At 34.7% G+C, this 17,053-nt stretch overlaps 1 protein-coding gene across 1 annotated transcript in view; it reads right to left on the bottom strand.

The window, feature by feature from the left end:
- Positions 1–6,119: 6,119 nt before the first annotated feature.
- The window catches only part of LOC136026876 (cytosol aminopeptidase-like), an 85,867-nt gene continuing 74,933 nt past the window's right edge, over positions 6,120–17,053 (bottom strand). Inside the window, exons 8-10 of the mRNA XM_065703665.1 lie at positions 15,495–15,686; positions 12,810–13,039; positions 6,120–6,311 (exon numbers count right to left, since the gene is read on the bottom strand). Of these exons, the coding sequence (XP_065559737.1) occupies positions 6,168–6,311; positions 12,810–13,039; positions 15,495–15,686 (566 nt within the window). The 3' untranslated portion in view covers positions 6,120–6,167. The remainder of the gene's footprint in view (positions 6,312–12,809; positions 13,040–15,494; positions 15,687–17,053) is intronic.

A 17,053-nucleotide genomic window follows, 5' to 3' on the forward strand; every position in this document is an offset into this window, starting at 1 on the left:
AGTTAAATAGTTTTATATTTCACTGTCAATAAAAAGGTATCATCCCTATTTTGAACTGTTTTACTTTCGTCATGGAAAGGCAGTGTGGTCTTCGAAGTTATCTAAAATTTTTACAGGACAATTCTCTTACTTAGTGCTAAATCTGAGTCAAATTTTTATATTTGTGCTCAACAGACATATCGAGATTTAAACTTTGAAGTGGATATATGAAAATCTCAAGATTAAAAAAAAAAATTAATTAGAAATCTACCGCAGCTTGGAACCCCGAGAATTTAAATCACCAATCTGTACATATCAAATACAAAAATAACAAACATATAATTATTTGTTTTTTAAGAAGTATTTCGACTCATATACTGAGTTGGAAGTACATACCTGCATGTATCTTTATTAGAGTTAATATTTTTCTGACGATTTTGGTCTTTATTCGAATATTTTAGGATGAATATAAGAGGAAATACTACAAAGAGCTCTAAACTGAGAAGACTCTGGACTGACAGGAATAGCCATTATGAACATTCACCAAAATATTGAGGTAGACATCGATCGTGTAATAAATAGATATGGCGGTTGTGGAAACAGATATAGACTTTTCTTTTAAAATTGTGAACTCTGTAACTTAAGTAAAATATATAAAACTTTAAAAAGTGGAAAGATACGCTAGGTTGTTATGAAAAGTAAAATTTTGATTAGTAAATTTTTGAGATTTCGTCAAAGTTGACACGGTTTACTAAAACACTATTTTTTTAAAGAAACAGCAATAGTTAATGCTTTATTGTCTATACCTAAAACCCTCGTTTTAAATTTTTTCTATGTATTTCTATCACTTCGTTCTGTTTTTCTTGTTACACCCCTAAAAGAACTAGTATTTAATGTTTAATATATATTTTAAAAATGTACAAGTTATATCTTTATCCTCATTTCCTACTCTTCATTACTATCATAGTTACTAAGCGATGCCGCCAAGTTAGGCGACATTCTAAATGATTTAACGCAAACAAATTGTCACAAAGAGTGCATGACCCCAAAAGATGGTTCAAGACCAATTTTTTTTTTTTGACAACAAGAGGCTTAATTCACTCGGTACAGCGGTCAGAAGCGCAAAGGCAAAAATTATGCAGAAAACATTAAATATTATACTTTTTTAAAAGATGATGAGTTTTTTATATTTCTGTTTATGGCGGGGCGTTTGTTGTAGGGTATTATTTTTTTGAATCAATATTTTTATACCATTTTAGTCTCAACAGATTTATTAGCACTTTAACCTTCCCCAGATTCTAAATTAAATTTACGACATTTCCACTTCTAACATACGACACATAATTGTCGAGGTTCCCTTTAAATTGCAGGTATTTCTTTGCTCGCAAGTTTATTGGAGCAACCTATTATTCCCCCACCCCATAAAGAAAATCCTGGATCCGCCCTTGTGCTTACCATAAAAATCTAGATTTGAAATTGCACGTGCTAAGCCTCAGGATAAAGAAGAATAAACTACTGACTTTTTGGCTATTCAAAATCAGCAACATTTCAATATTTTCTCCTGAGAATCGTTTGTGCCTTTTCGTGATTTAACGAAAAAAAATATATAATAGGTAGTACCCATTTGAGCGAAGTAATCCACTTGATCGATCTTCTTGTTACCCAACATGACTTCTCCCCCTTAATTTATTCCCAGTTTAAGCGACTTTGTCTTCTTAAAACTAATTTTCAAACCTATTCTTACACTCTGAATTTTCAAAATATAATCCATTTTGCTAAAAATTTTGTCTAGGACACTAAATAATCTAACTCTAAGAGCATTTTATTCCTTGCTCTCTCATCCCATAGCCTTTGCCATATTTTTGAGGACAAAGTTAACAGAATAATCCACATAAAGGAGGATAGAACAAAACCCTGCGTAACTCCCGGTTCAACAGCAAACCTGCTGCTAACCTTGTTTCGTAGCTTAATTGCAGCAATATTGTTCACGTATTTCCCGTATTGTATTGTTCCCGTATCCATATAAATGAGGATAGAACACAAACCTGCGTAACTCCCGGTTCAACAGCAAACCTGCTGCTAACCTTGCTTCCTAGCTTAATTGCAGCAATATTGTTCACGTATTTCCCGTATTGTCTTGTTCCCGTATCCATATAAATGAGGATAGAACACAAACCTGCATAACTCCCGGTTCAACAGCAAACCTGCTGCTAACCTTGCTTCCTAGCTTAATTGCAGCAATGTTGTTCACGTATTTCCCGTATTGTATTGTTCCCGTATACATATAAATGAGGATAGAACACAACCCTACGTAACTCCCGGTTCAACAGCAAACCTCCAGCTAACCTTGTTTCGTAGCTTAATTGCAGCAATGTTGTTCACGTATTTCCCGTATTGTATTGTTCCCGTATCCATATAAATGAGGATAGAACACAATCCTGCGTAACTCCCGGTTCAACAGCAAATCTCCAGCTAACCTTGTTTCGTAGCTTAATTGCAGCAATGTTGTTCACGTATTTCCCGTATTGTATTGTTCCCGTATCCATATAAATGAGGATAGAACACAAACCTGCATAACTCCCGGTTCAACAGCAAACCTGCTGCTAGCCTTGCTTCCTAGCTTAATTGCAGCAATATTGTTCACGTATTTCCCGTATTGTATTGTTCCCGTATCCATATAAATGAGGATAGAACACAAACCTGCATAACTCCCGGTTCAACAGCAAACCTGCTGCTAGCCTTGCTTCCTAGCTTAATTGCAGCAATATTGTTCACGTATTTCCCGTATTGTATTGTTCCCGTATCCATATAAATGAGGATAGAACACAACCCTACGTAACTCCCGGTTCAACAGCAAACCTCCAGCTAACCTTGTTTCGTAGCTTAATTGCAGCAATGTTGTTCACGTATTTCCCGTATTGTATTGTTCCCGTATCCATATAAATGAGGATAGAACACAACCCTACGTAACTCCCGGTTCAACAGCAAACCTCCAGCTAACCTTGTTTCGTAGCTTAATTGCAGCAATGTTGTTCACGTATTTCCCGTATTGTATTGTTCCCGTATCCATATAAATGAGGATAGAACACAATCCTGCGTAACTCCCGGTTCAACAGCAAATCTCCAGCTAACCTTGTTTCGCAGCTTAATTGCAGCAATGTTGTTCACGTATTTCCCGTATTGTATTGTTCCCGTATCCATATAAATGAGGATAGAACACAATCCTGCGTAACTCCCGGTTCAACAGCAAATCTCCAGCTAACCTTGTTTCGTAGCTTAATTGCAGCAATGTTGTTCACGTATTTCCCGTATTGTATTGTTCCCGTATCCATATAAATGAGGATAGAACACAATCCTGCGTAACTCCCGGTTCAACAGCAAATCTCCAGCTAACCTTGTTTCGTAGCTTAATTGCAGCAATATTGTTCACGTATTTCCCGTATTGTATTGTTCCCGTATCCATATAAATGAGGATAGAACACAAACCTGCATAACTCCCGGTTCAACAGCAAACCTGCTGCTAGCCTTGTTTCGTAGCTTAAATGCAGCAATATTGTTCACGTATTTCCCGTATTGTATTGTTCCCGTATCCATATAAATGAGGATAGAACACAACCCTGCGTAACTCCCGGTTCAACAGCAAACCTGCTGCTAACCTTGCTTCCTAGCTTAATTGCAACAATATTGTTCCCGTATAACATCATTTTATTTCTTGATATTCTTCATTTACAACAAATGTCTCACCTTAATATAGGCATATGGTTTTTAGAAATCCAACGCATGGATAATTATTTCAATAAAATGAAACTCTTGATTGAAAATAAACAGCCATTTATCAAGAGCAAGGAATAAGTTTATTTTTCCTTTTATTAAAAATGAGAGATCAAGACTAAGTTTAAGATATCGACCCTGAGATTGCCAATAAATATAAACTACTTGATTTAATAAGTGAGTCACCATCACTCTATACATACAAAAAAAATTGAAAGAGATAGTTCTTTCTGCCTATAGTAGTGGGCAGAAAGTGATTTATTTATAAATTAGTTTATAAGTCCCATACGTGTCTACGAGTCGATTTTTTTTTCCGTTTCTACTCTTTCTCTTTTTTTATGTACTCCGTGTGAGTTATTGAGGTGTAATTCCTTCTTCTTTTTTCTCTCTCTGTTGCTAAAGGAAACAAAACGAGTTGCCTCCCTGTCTCCTTTGTATAAGATTTATGTATATGCGTTTCTTGTTTAATAAAGTCAAGTATATAGCACAAATCACTTTAACTTACTCATCTGATATATCATACAAGTTTAGGACGGTAATTTTGTCGCATGGGAGCAATTAGCTGTCTGATTGATTGCTTTAAGAGATAAAAGAAAGTGGGTTTCAGACATTTGTATTTTTTTTTTTACTAAACGTACTATATACTTTAGAAGCCCGTAAAGTGTTACGAACTACGCATGTAAGCCGCATTTTATTTCTTTCAATAGTCATTTTAGGACTTTATTGCATATACCTATATTCTGCCAGAATTTTAGTGGAGGAGGGGGTCTCAGACGATTTTTATAGGGAGGAGGGTATTTGAAACTTCTAATGTCCTGCAAAAATCTCTTAAGTTCTAACATTTTGTAGCAACCCCATTCTATCTAGCTTATGCTTCACCTATGTCTACCACATCAGTCTAGCTCATATTTAAACGAAGATACTTGGAAACTTCTACCTGAGGAAGTAGCAGCTCTAAGTTTCAAGTACCTGTACATGGGATTTATATTGATGGGGGATTATAATGCGTATATAGCCGATCGTTTAGATCACATGAGACACTTGTGATGGGTTTTTTTGCAGATCCTCCAATACAAAAAGAAGAGAGTTTCGAGAAATTAAGGGGAAAGCATACTAAGGACAAGAGAAGGAGAAAGAACACTTGGGGAAGTAAGCTTTAGAATTTTTGTGGGGAGTATGGTTTGCTCATGGTTAATGGAAGGGTAGGAAAGGATAAGGGGATATGAAAGCTTACATGTTTATCAGGTATGAACCCAAGTTTAATTGATTATATTTTAGTGTATAGTTGTTTTTTGTCCCGTTGTGCGGATTTTGAGGTTCTGGAAATAATTGGCTCCGACCATTTGCCATTGCTGTCAGAAATCAGAGTAGAAAATCGCCGACGGAAACACAAGGTTATAGAAAAGGTTTCGGAAAAATGCATACTAGATTAAGAAAAAATATAAAAATAGAAAGAATAGTAGATATTTATGATGAAGATTTATTTAAGGTTAATGTAGGAAACGAAAATTTAGAGAAGGAGATGGAGAAGATTATTGAATTAGTTATAGCAGGCAAAGTAAGTGAAGCGGTACACGATTTAGAAGAATCGCTGAGGCAGATATGCGAACTACGGAAAGAGAAGAAATCGACGAAAACATTTTTTGTATTACGAGTGTGAGAGTCTTCGACTCATTGTACCTAACCTAACCAACTCTATATATTAAATATTTAATTAAAATATACCTGCATAGTAGTTTATCTCACTGAGACTGAGCTAAATCTCTGACACAGACAGAGAAACCGGTTTAAAATAAACGACAATGATCGTTTATTTAAAAAACGATCAGAAATTAAATTAAAACATTTTTTCAACTGAAAATAAGGAGCAACATTAAAACGAACAGAAATTATTACGTATATAGAGGGCACTGTCCCCTCGTCAAAACCTCGTTCTTTACGCTGAAGTTTGAATCCTTTCCCAATTCTTTAAGAACGACTCCTGAAACACGAGGGTCGTTTAACTAGAACAATAAGAAGCTTTTTAAAAAGCTTTCGCGAAACGAGCGAGGTGTTGAGGAGGGGACATTGCCCTCTATATACGTAATAATTTCTGTTCGTTTTAAGTTTTAATATTGCTCTTTCCTTTCAGTTGAAAAAACTTGCTTTTTTTTATTTAATCGTAGTACAAGCACGACGGTAAATAAAGGAAAAAAACACGAAATTCATAAATCTTGCCTTTTTACAACAGATGGCTGCAGTACAGGTCAGGGATTGTACTTGTTAACACTGTGATTTCAATAAGTCTGGAAGTGACAAAATGTGTATGCGCTTTTTTTTTACCTATAGAAAGCGCAAACGCAAGAAATACTTTCTCTTGGGTACAAAAATCAATGCAAACAAAATTTAATCACAGAAACGCTTTCCAAAACTTGGTTCTATGCAATCGACTGAGAGATAAATTCTACAATTGTTCTAGTTGGTCTTCCAGAAAAGCCCTTACATAGGTAGGGCACTTCGTCTTTGTTAAGCATGACGCCAGCAATATCTAAATGCATCCAGTGGTCGCATGTAATGAACTCCTAGAAAGAAAGGTATCAAGTCTTTTTTCGAAAGTTAGGACAAATATGCTTATTTTAAGTGAAAAGTGATTTAGGCATGCATTGTCAGAGTGATTTGATGAAATAGAATCAAAAGGATAAGTTTTGATAAAAGAAGTAATTTCAAAATAGTAAAATTAAATTGACAGTTACAAATTTTGTTATCCTAACACTATTTTTTGGCTCTGTAATCTTTTTTATGGTCCTGATTTTATTTTTTGTTATTGATTTGACTGTTCTTGTTGACTGTAACTGATTTAAAAACAATGTTCAAAATACATACTTTCAGAAAGCGCGAATGACGGTCAAGACTTTTAGAGGGTTTGAGGGCGGATAGTCCCACACTAACTCGGATTTTAAATTTCGGTTATCCTTGATATTTCATGCTTTTGTTGTATTATTGGATATGGGTGACAAAATAAAATTAAGTTGACAGTTGCAAGATTTTTCTGTTGTTATTGATTTGACAAAAAAAAACAAAACACTATTTGAAATATATTTTGTTTTCAGTAAAGCGCAAATGATACCCAAGACTTATAGAGGGTTCGAAGGAGACAAGTCCCACTCTAATTCCGATTTTAAATCTTAATTATCTTAATCTTAATGCTTATCTTAAATCTTATCTAATCTTAAGATTATCTTAATGATTATATGTTGACGTTGTATTGTTGACTATGTGGGACAAATAAAAACACGCTGCTCGAAATACAATATATTTTCAGTAAAGCGCAAATGACACTCTGCCCTTTAGAGGGGCTCAGGGGCGGCAGCCCTATTCTTATTTGTGGTAAATTCTGTTTTTTTTTTTTTTTTTTTTTTTTTTTATTTGACTTCGTTATATATATTAATTTCTGTTCTTTTCAGGATTCAACTATCCGGTATGTAAATACCTGATGCGGTTACTCATTTCATATATTTAAATTCTTCCGTTTCTGTTTTATTAACTCATTATTAGCGCTTGTTTCAGCACTCATTTTCTGCTTTTTTAGCTTTTACCTCGGTTTTTTACTTAGCTTTGACATATTTCCCTTTAGAAAAACAATTTTTTTAAGATTACATAAAAAAATCACTATATTTAGCTGCACATTGTAATTACAGCAAACTGTTTATCATTTTAAACCCTCAAACAAAACTGCTACACTGAAAGATCTTTTTTTTAAGCTCTTTATTCAAAAACAGAAGCATCTGGAGACCTCATGGCTAGGAGGCACACATTTTAAAATGACAGGGCTATTTTTTCCCCTTTAGAAATAAGGAATAATGTAAGACGTAACCAAAATAAAGCAATAGAATGAAAGCATGCGGAAGCACAAGAAAGTAAAATCTCTTTTTCTCTTTGTATAACTCAGAAATAGAAAGCAAGAGATGGCGACAGAAAGTATAAGACAGTATAGGACGTTAAGTATAATACAGTAATATCTCTTTTGCTCTGTGTATAACTTAGAAATATAAAGCAAGAGACGGCAACAGGAAGTATAAGACACTCTAAGACATTAAGTCCAAGATAGTAATATCTCTTTTTCTCTTTGTATAACTTAGAAATATAAAGCAAGAGACGGCGACAGAAAGTATAAGACAGTATAGGACATTAAGTACAAGATAGTAATATCTCTTTTTCTCTTTGTATAACTTAGAAATATAAAGCAAGAGACGGCGACAGAAAGCATAAGACAGAATAGGACATTAAGTATAAGGCAGTAATATCTCTTTTGCTCTGTGTATAACTTATAAATAGAAAGTCGATAAAAATCAGCTTTACCGACAAAGTGATTGGTCTATAAATAGAGTTGAGCTCCTAGTATGGTGCGTACATAGTTCGCTAGCTTAATAATGATGGGCTTAGGAGGGTTTAAGAAAGCCTATTTTAGACCACCTGCAAGATTACATAAAACACGAGATATGCCGTTTCGCTTTGAGCACGACGATATCTATGACTGCCTCTATGTTTACTCACGGCACCGATATGCGAAAAACTCACAAAAAAAAGAAATTACGATCAAAAACATTAAATGTATAAAAGAAAAAGCCTATATTCGTTTTAAAAAGTGAACATAACCTAGATAAAGTACTATTGTATTCCACATAAAAGTGAGAAATATGAAATGAGACATGAGAATGAAGAAATAAAATAAGAACAATAAGCATAGAAGAATAAGAAATGTATAATAACCTTAATTAGAACCAGCAAAAATAGTTAAAACTTAAGTTAAAGGAGTTAAAGTTAAGTTTAAACTAGCTGGTTAATAATAGTTATTAAAGCGTTAAGTTATTAAAACGTTAAAGGAGAAACACAAAACATAAAAAGGAGAAAGTTTTTTATATGGGTTCAAATGAGAAAAATGCTTATGCAACAATTAACGACAACTCAATTCAGGTGATGGTGGATTGAGGAAATACGGAAGTAAAGTGTCCATACCATTGTTCTAGCGGGATTTGGTCTGATAAATCAGCTGATGACTGTGTTAATTTATTAACCTCATTAAAAAGTAACTTTGGATTATTTCTAATCTTGGTTGATATATCTTTTAATTGTTGTTTCTTCCAAGTTGCCACTAAATTTATATTTTTCTTTTTTGTTGATTTAACTATCTGGAAAAGGGGATCATTTCTCAGTCGTTCATATGGATCCCAAATATGATACTCTTGGAAGAGGCATCAATGAGGGCAAAAGAAGAACTGGTGGACCCTGATCAAGTGTGACCTGGATCCCATTGGTGGCTTTAAGAAGTTTGGACATAGATGGTCGGCCCAGTGGCTTCCGTTCGCAGAGCAATTGGCAGCAGATCGTGAAACCTGGTCCAAAGAGGTCACAAGGATCTTGGATGCCGGGCGAGGCCAAATATGATACCATAGCCGATATTTCTGTTTTGTATTAACCAACCCTGGTATAACAGACCATCCCTTTTTTGTGTATTTCTACGCACTCTAATAACGGGAACCGCGACGGCAACCGCAAATTTCATAGCATGAACTATTTCAGCATTAGACACATCTAATTCCAACAAATGAAATGTTTGAGACTGTGACAGGAGGTGAAAAGGAATTCTAATTCTACTGAGAATATCACCTAATACCCACTGATATAAGTTTACATCTATCCTATCCCAAAGCTGTTTCTGAAACGGACTACGACGCATACGGCAAAAAAAAAAAAAAAAACAACAACAACAGACACTTCAAGATGAGAATGATCATTAATCAAAATTTCATCTGAAACTTTATCAAGAGACTTTTTGAACTATTCAAGATCTCAAATTATAAAGTCCAAATTTGCCACGCTATCTGAATTATGAACATAAGTATAATTTATACTATTCCTTCCCACAGTTAGATCTTTCGGAAGTGATGATAATAAGATCTGGTACCACGGTAAACTAGTAATAGTAAGATCAGTGTTAAAATTACCACAAAGCAAGATGACTTTACCAGACGCAGAGAAATTTTTGAGACACTTGCACATGCTTTAGCAAAAAATTCGTTGGATTGTTCGTTTCTGTAATTAGTAGGCATATAAACTCCAAGAATAACGGTATGGCCTAGATCAACCGCAACAAAAGTGTCATTGGTTTCAAGTAAAACACACTAAAGGCTCTTATTTACTCCAATCATAATACCGCCAGAGGGACGACCTTCTGTGACTTTCGCAGGACGGATAAAGAACTTGTGTTCACAAGAAACTTCCAACTGATTACTATTATCGCCACTTAACTGGTGCTCTACTACACACACTATTTCGAATGACTTGAATATTTCGACTAAAATTATTAACTTATTTCTTTCTCCATTTATGTTCTGAAAATGCAGGCTTACACAGTCAGGTTCGGTGCAAAGGTGTAAACCTGCGGGGGGGATATCAGCCTCAAGCTTGAGTGCTCTAAGCAGTGACAGGCATGCGGCTTTTCAACATGGCGCAGGAGAAGCTGTTGGTTCTCTGATTTCCACCACAATTTGCGTATTTCACAGTGAATGCTGAACATGCATAATAGCAGCTATTAACATGGGCCCAGCACATTTACCACATTTAGGTTGGCCACCTAGACACAGGTGCTCAACTACACACACTACTTCGAATGACTTGAATATTTCGGCTAAAATTATTAACTTATTTCTTTCTCCATTTATATTCTGAAAATACAGATTTACACAGTCAGGTTCGGTGCAAAGATGTAAACCTGCGGGGGGGTGTATCAGCCTCGAGCTTGAGTGCTCTAAGCAGTGACAGGCATACGGCTTTTCAACACGGCGCAGGAGAAGCTGTTCCTTCGGTGATTTCCACCAAAATTTGCGCATTTCATAGTGAAGGCTGAGCCTGCATACTAAAGGCTATTAACATAGGGCCAGCACGTTTACCACATTTAGGTTCATTCATACATTCACGTGCAAAATGATAAAATCCTTGGTATTTTTAGCACAGCTTGGGTCGATTCAGTGGAATTGACACACGGAAAAGCGAATAATCAATTTTGATGCCATGCTTTAGAGCGATATCGAGATGTATTTCAGATTTAAAGGGCAACTACAAGACTGGACTACCTCCAAAGCGCTTTGCTTGCACAACATTGGAATGAAGGGGTCTAGGTGCTCACTTGATCGTGGCCAACATTCGTATAAATGGGCTACTACAAGAGAATAAAACTATAATTTTTTAGTTTTTTAGGCTATACAATTTTTAGTTTTAATTAGAGATAATAATTTTAATATTAATTCAACAAAAGCCGAAAGCTGTTTAAAAACACGGACATCATTTGCAACCAGTGAACTTGGAAGCATACCATTAGCATCCACGGTGCTTTGTGTTAGGTGCAGGGTTGCCACGCGGTGAAAATAATCACTAGATTCTTGACAAAAATTACTAAATCAGCATATAAATCACTAGATTGTTGACTAGAAATCACTAGAATTATATTACTCTTTATCAATGTAATTGATAATTGTTTTGTTTCTTCAGCATGTTCTATACAGGCGCACCTATAGAAAGGTGGTAAAGTTGACCCCCACCCCCCTCCTAGATGTGGAAAAACACCTTTAGATTGATGTTTTGTTTTTTCTCAAGCAAAAATTTGAAATTTTGAAAAATGCCTTTTCGCATCTTTATGCAGAGAACAGAACAAAATCCTTGCTTCCTCACTGTATGTTCCCGTATTGGTACCCTTGACTTATACCCCGATCACTGAAAATCGGTTATCGGTGTTTCAATCGGAATATTTGCTTTGCATTTTCAATTTCTTTCCTTGTCGATTCAAAACCCCATTTTTTCCCAAAAATTATTGAAACTATTTTCTTTTTACTCTAGTTGAACTAGTCTAATTCCATTTTAAAAATGGCGTTTTTGTATTGTCATGGAAAAAAATTGTTTCATCCTACATAAATGTAGATAAGCATCGGTCTTGTTGTTTCTTAGTAGAAAAAAGAGATACTTGTTAATTCTACGGAACACACCCAAGAAGTGAAGTTTAATCCTGATGAATCCTAATGAAATATACCAATATATGATAGAAAAAATAATATTAACTTACATAGTAATATAATTTGGGCTATAAATTTGCACATTAGGAGGGGAGTGAGGGTAAAGTAATCTAACCTAGCCTTAACCCCACCCCCATAATGTGCAAATATATGCCCAAATTATACAAGTCCAATGCATTCTGTCACTCTTACCTCTTAGATCTTGAAAAATTCTTTATTTTAATCGTAACACGGCTTTTTCGATGTTTTCATTTAAAAAAAAGAAGCAAAACCTAAAATTATCTCTCTCTAGATTTTGAAAAATATATTTCTGCCCCGAACCCCCTCCCACCCCTAATTTGTGTGAATTGACGCTACTGATACTGTTTAGCCAGTTTTGTTTTATTTTTATGCATAGGCAACCCAAAGTTATTTTAACAATTTGCACCCTAACCTTCCCCAGATTTTGTCACACCTCAAGATTTTGCAAAACTCTTTTTTGGGGTAATTTCATTGAAAATGCCAATTTTAAGCATTCTCAGAAAAGAAAAAAACAGAACCACCCTACCCTACCCCATGTTTAAAAATGAATTTAGCTAAAGGGGTAGAAAGGGGAATATTTCAATCCCCTTCTCCTCTAATATTACCCTCACTAATTTTGAAAATTACCTTTTTTTATTTTGACTGTAAAATGGCTTTTTTTGGAACTTTCACTGAAATAGAAAATATCCATTCTAAACCAAGACCAATTGTGCATCAGGCTGCTTTAATCACAAGGTAAAGAATTATTGCGCAATTTAATTTTTGAACGGTCTTTCATGCGTTCCGGCTTTTTTTTTTTAGATTTTCGCTATCTCCTTTGCTTCAAAATATTAGTGCTTTATTTTAGCTCTGAGCAAGGCTTGGCGGAAGTCCTTGTCGACACATCTGCTTTGTCTTTTCGTTTCGCTTCTTTTCCACTTGCTGAAAATCACCCTCGGTCTTGGTTCTTTAATTTTTTTTTTTTCGTTTTATTATCAAAACAAAATGATATACCTTTAAAAATGCTGCAGCAGTACACGCGCCAGCACTTCTACCATGTTTTCCGACATTGTTAATATCTGCTAAATGTGACTCCGTAACTTGACGACTGAAATGGTTCCAGAGAGGCATGCGCCATAATCGATCTCCAGTTTTTGCTCCAGCACAACTGAACCTACGCCACAATTCTTCGCTATTTGTAAAAGCTCCAGTTGCTCCAGAGCCGAGTGCCACGTCTATTGCTCCTTTGAGAGGAAAAAGCATGTATAGTTGTGTCTATATACGAGACCCATTTCAGAAAAAAAAAAATTTCAAAATTCACATTTTCACATTGATTCATTTACTTTTACTTAGGTTTTTGAATGAATTCATTTCATTTAAAAATTCATTTCAATATTCACACATTCGTTTACTTTTACTTAGATTTTTGAATGAATTCATTTCAATAAAAATCAAACCTCTATATTTGTATATTCTTTATTACGTATACGACGGGGTTAGCTCCCTCGTCAATACCTCCTTTTATACACTAAAGTTAAAATTTGTTTCCAACTCTTTAAGAATGACCCCTGAATCACAAAGGCCGTTTAATTAGAATATATAGCTCTTTTGAAACTACTAAAAATGCTTTTATCGCAAAGAGCGAGGTATTGAGGAGGGAATGAATCCCCTCATATACATGATAATTTCTGTTCGTTTTAAGTTTTAATGTTGCTACTTTCTTTTAGCTGAAAAACTTGGTCGTATTTAATTTCTCTTTTTTTAATAATGCTGGAATATCCAGCGCCACCCTTATGGAAATTGTCTTCCCCTATGATAAGTCCTCCAACGAAAGATCCTCTCACTTAACCCCCCCCCCCAAGATCAGAAAAAAGCCCCTGAAAACGTCAGTATACTTCAAGATAACCAATACTATATGTAAACAAAGGGCAAAGTTCATAACTTGCATCCCTTCTCCCAGGGACTGTGGGGGTTAATGCGTCCTCAAAGACATAGTTACTAGAATTTTCGGTTATGCTGAACAAAATGGCTGTCTCAAAATTTTGATCCGGTAACTTTGGGAAAAAAGAGCGTAGAAGGTGGCCTAGTTTTAATGTTGCTCCTTATTTTCAGTTGATATGTTTTGACAGCAGTAATAAATAACATTTTTGTCGAAGTGACAGTCCTGTGCTACATTTTTCACCCTCTTTTCCCGCACTCCTTGGAGACATAAACTTGGGCCCACCAAATTTGGTCATCACTTCTAGTAGATGTTCTGGATGACAATAACTTTTGAACTAAAGAAAGACGTGAGTTGTGCGAAAAATAAGGGTAAACTCGAAAGGTCTTGAACATGCTATAGTGAGCTCCCAATCATGCTCCACCGCACCTGAACCGACGGCTCAACTCTTAGAAATTTGTAAAAGCTCTGGCTGCTTAAATAATGACACAAATTAGACCGTCTTTCGATAACGTCATAGAAGGAAAGCCGAAAATTTGAGATTTCAAATTTTAAAGTTTCCTTTCTGATATTCATATGTTGTCTTTAACACAATTAAAAACAAAAAATACTAGTGTATTCTGGCATAAATATCACAGGGTTATGAATTTTACATAAAATACGTTTGATTTAGTCCTGTTTTCAACTGATACTGATGGACTTAAATTCTAGGCTTAAATAACGACACGAGCTACGTCACCTTCTGATATCACCAGAAAACTCAAAACTCAACAAGAAAAAATCAAAAATGGAAAAGCTCTAGTTAAAAAATTTTAGGTGTCTGTGTTATATTTCCTTCTTTTGTTCCTATGTTATTATATATATTATAATTAAAGAATGTTTAAATGTTTAATATAAAATGTTTAAATAATTTTTTAAATATAAATGAATGTTTAAATAATTAAAGAATGTAATTAAAAAAATGTTTGCATGTTCCTTTCACAATCACACTGAAATTGAAGAAATAAAATCGAAGGTAGAAGAAAGAATTTAAAAAAAAAAGTTAAACCGCGACACCAATATAAGCCCGGGATTCCATAAACCAACTAAACAGGGGTCTACAAACATACCTGGGCAGGATTTTTAAAGCGGGGTGGGGCAGCGATTTGGTTATTAAACCTGACACATCTTGGTAAAAGGAAAGAAGAGAGGTGTTTCGCTAAATCAGGAAGTTTCTGAAATTGATAGGGAAAACCGTCAGGAACGTATTTACAGCCTGAGTTAGGAACGATTTTTCTAGCTCAAACTTTTCACACAACGAATTTTCATGAATTAATAAAAATACTAGATGAATGAAACTTTCATTCAGCTGGTATGAATGAAAGTTATATTCACACTAGTTTCATTCATACAGTTTTCATTTATAATTTTTTTTTAAACAAATTTTCATGAATTAAAAAAAAACTAGATGAACGAAACATTCTAGGATGGATCTAAGGCCCAAATTAGGGTCTAGAAAGGTATGGTCTTCTAGAGACTTCATCGCAAAGCACACAACTTTTTTAAATTTATTAGAAATAGTTGTTCTTAAAATGGGACGGGAAAGATATATGAGCTAAAATGCACTTTCCAATGCCCTAATTTGGACTGCACGTCCATCTCTGAAGTTCCATTCACCTCGCTTTCTGTGAAAGCAAAAATCCGCTCTCATCCTCTTTTACCATCTTATTCCAATGGCAACTCTGGTTTCCACCACTCAGCAAACCTTTTAAAAATCTTACCAGTAAGAGTAGCAATGTCAATTATAAACTTAGGATTGAATGTATGAGCATAGCATAGAGCATCGGCCAGAATCAATCTTCCTTCAGCGTCAGTGTTGTCAACTTGTATGGTTTTGCCATTCATAGCGGTTACTACGTCGCCTGGTTTTGTGGCTTTTCCGCTTGGCATATTTTCACATAATGGAATGAATCCTAAAATAAAGCGCGTTGTCAAGGTAGATATACGTCTTTTTTAAAATAAAATGAAGCATAAATTGCAAAATAAAGAAATTATATGGAATGCAGTTAAAGTTTTTATATAGCTAAAGTGATGGCTAATAATTTTTTTTTAATTTTAAAGGATGCAAAACAACTGTTTTTTTACCGAAAAAAAAATTATTTTTCAGTACCCCCACTTCTATTATAAATGTCGCGAAGGGCAAAAAGACTGCTACTGCTACTAACAACTCATTGCAGTATCAACCCGCCCGAAGATAAAAAAAAAACAGCTGCGCACACTCCTTCTCCATTCCAAAAGCCAGCCCTGACAAAACAAATATAGCTATAAGATAAGACAAGATTAATTCATAATTAATTAATCATACATTGAATACATACTTCTAAACCCCAAAGGCTCCCAGGCCTAAACAAGAGAGGGAATACATATGGTTCAATTCAGCACTAAATCAATAGAAGGAAAATGTTAAACACATTAAACACAATTAAATAAACTAAAAGCAATGCTACACGAAAAGGAGAAAAAATCGCATAAGATGTACATATAACCAACTAGACCACCTATATGACCAACTAGACCATCTAACCAACTATATGATCAACTAGAAACAAATAATCAATAAACCGCTTACAAAAAAAAGACCCCTAATGAATAAAAAATCCAAAATGCAAAAAAAAAAAAAAAAATATGATAAATAAATAAAAAAAAAATATTGTGTAACATTTACAAATTAAAACTAACTTTTAAAAAATCAACCACCAAACGTTTGGACATGCCAAATGAATGGCAACCCCGAGCAACTGCTGGAAGTGAATGATAAACTATGAAAATAAGCAACTATGAAGATAAACAGCCTGAAAAAATAAATCAAAATAACAAACCCCGAAAGAGCTACCTATTACTCAAAATCCAGTGGAATAAAAACTAGAAAAATACTTAAAATACAAAAAACTAACTGTTCTGTCCTTTTATTCCCTATTTTTGTTATCCTAAAGTTTGTAATGTAAGCTGGAAACATGAAACTTAACTGATGTCAGTTAAATCAAAGAGAGATAAAACGGTATCAAAGATTCGCAACATTCCATTTCATTGAAGGGGAATGATGCCTAGGCAACATTATAGTCCCATTTGTGGATTACGTAGGACTACGGCACCAACTATGCATTCGTGTATATATTTTGAGTTGAGTATTTTTCGACTTAGTCAAATTTCTGAAGACCAATCGAGCAAAGGCTAAGGGCATAATTTTTTTGAAATTAGAAAAGATAGAGGTTTGGAATAGCAATTTTCCTACCTGTAAGACAAATCTGGCTAAAAATAAAAAGATCTACATGTTAGTTGA

Source organism: Artemia franciscana, chromosome 5 (assembly GCF_032884065.1).
Source record: "Artemia franciscana chromosome 5, ASM3288406v1, whole genome shotgun sequence".
NCBI lineage: Eukaryota > Metazoa > Arthropoda > Branchiopoda > Anostraca > Artemiidae > Artemia > Artemia franciscana.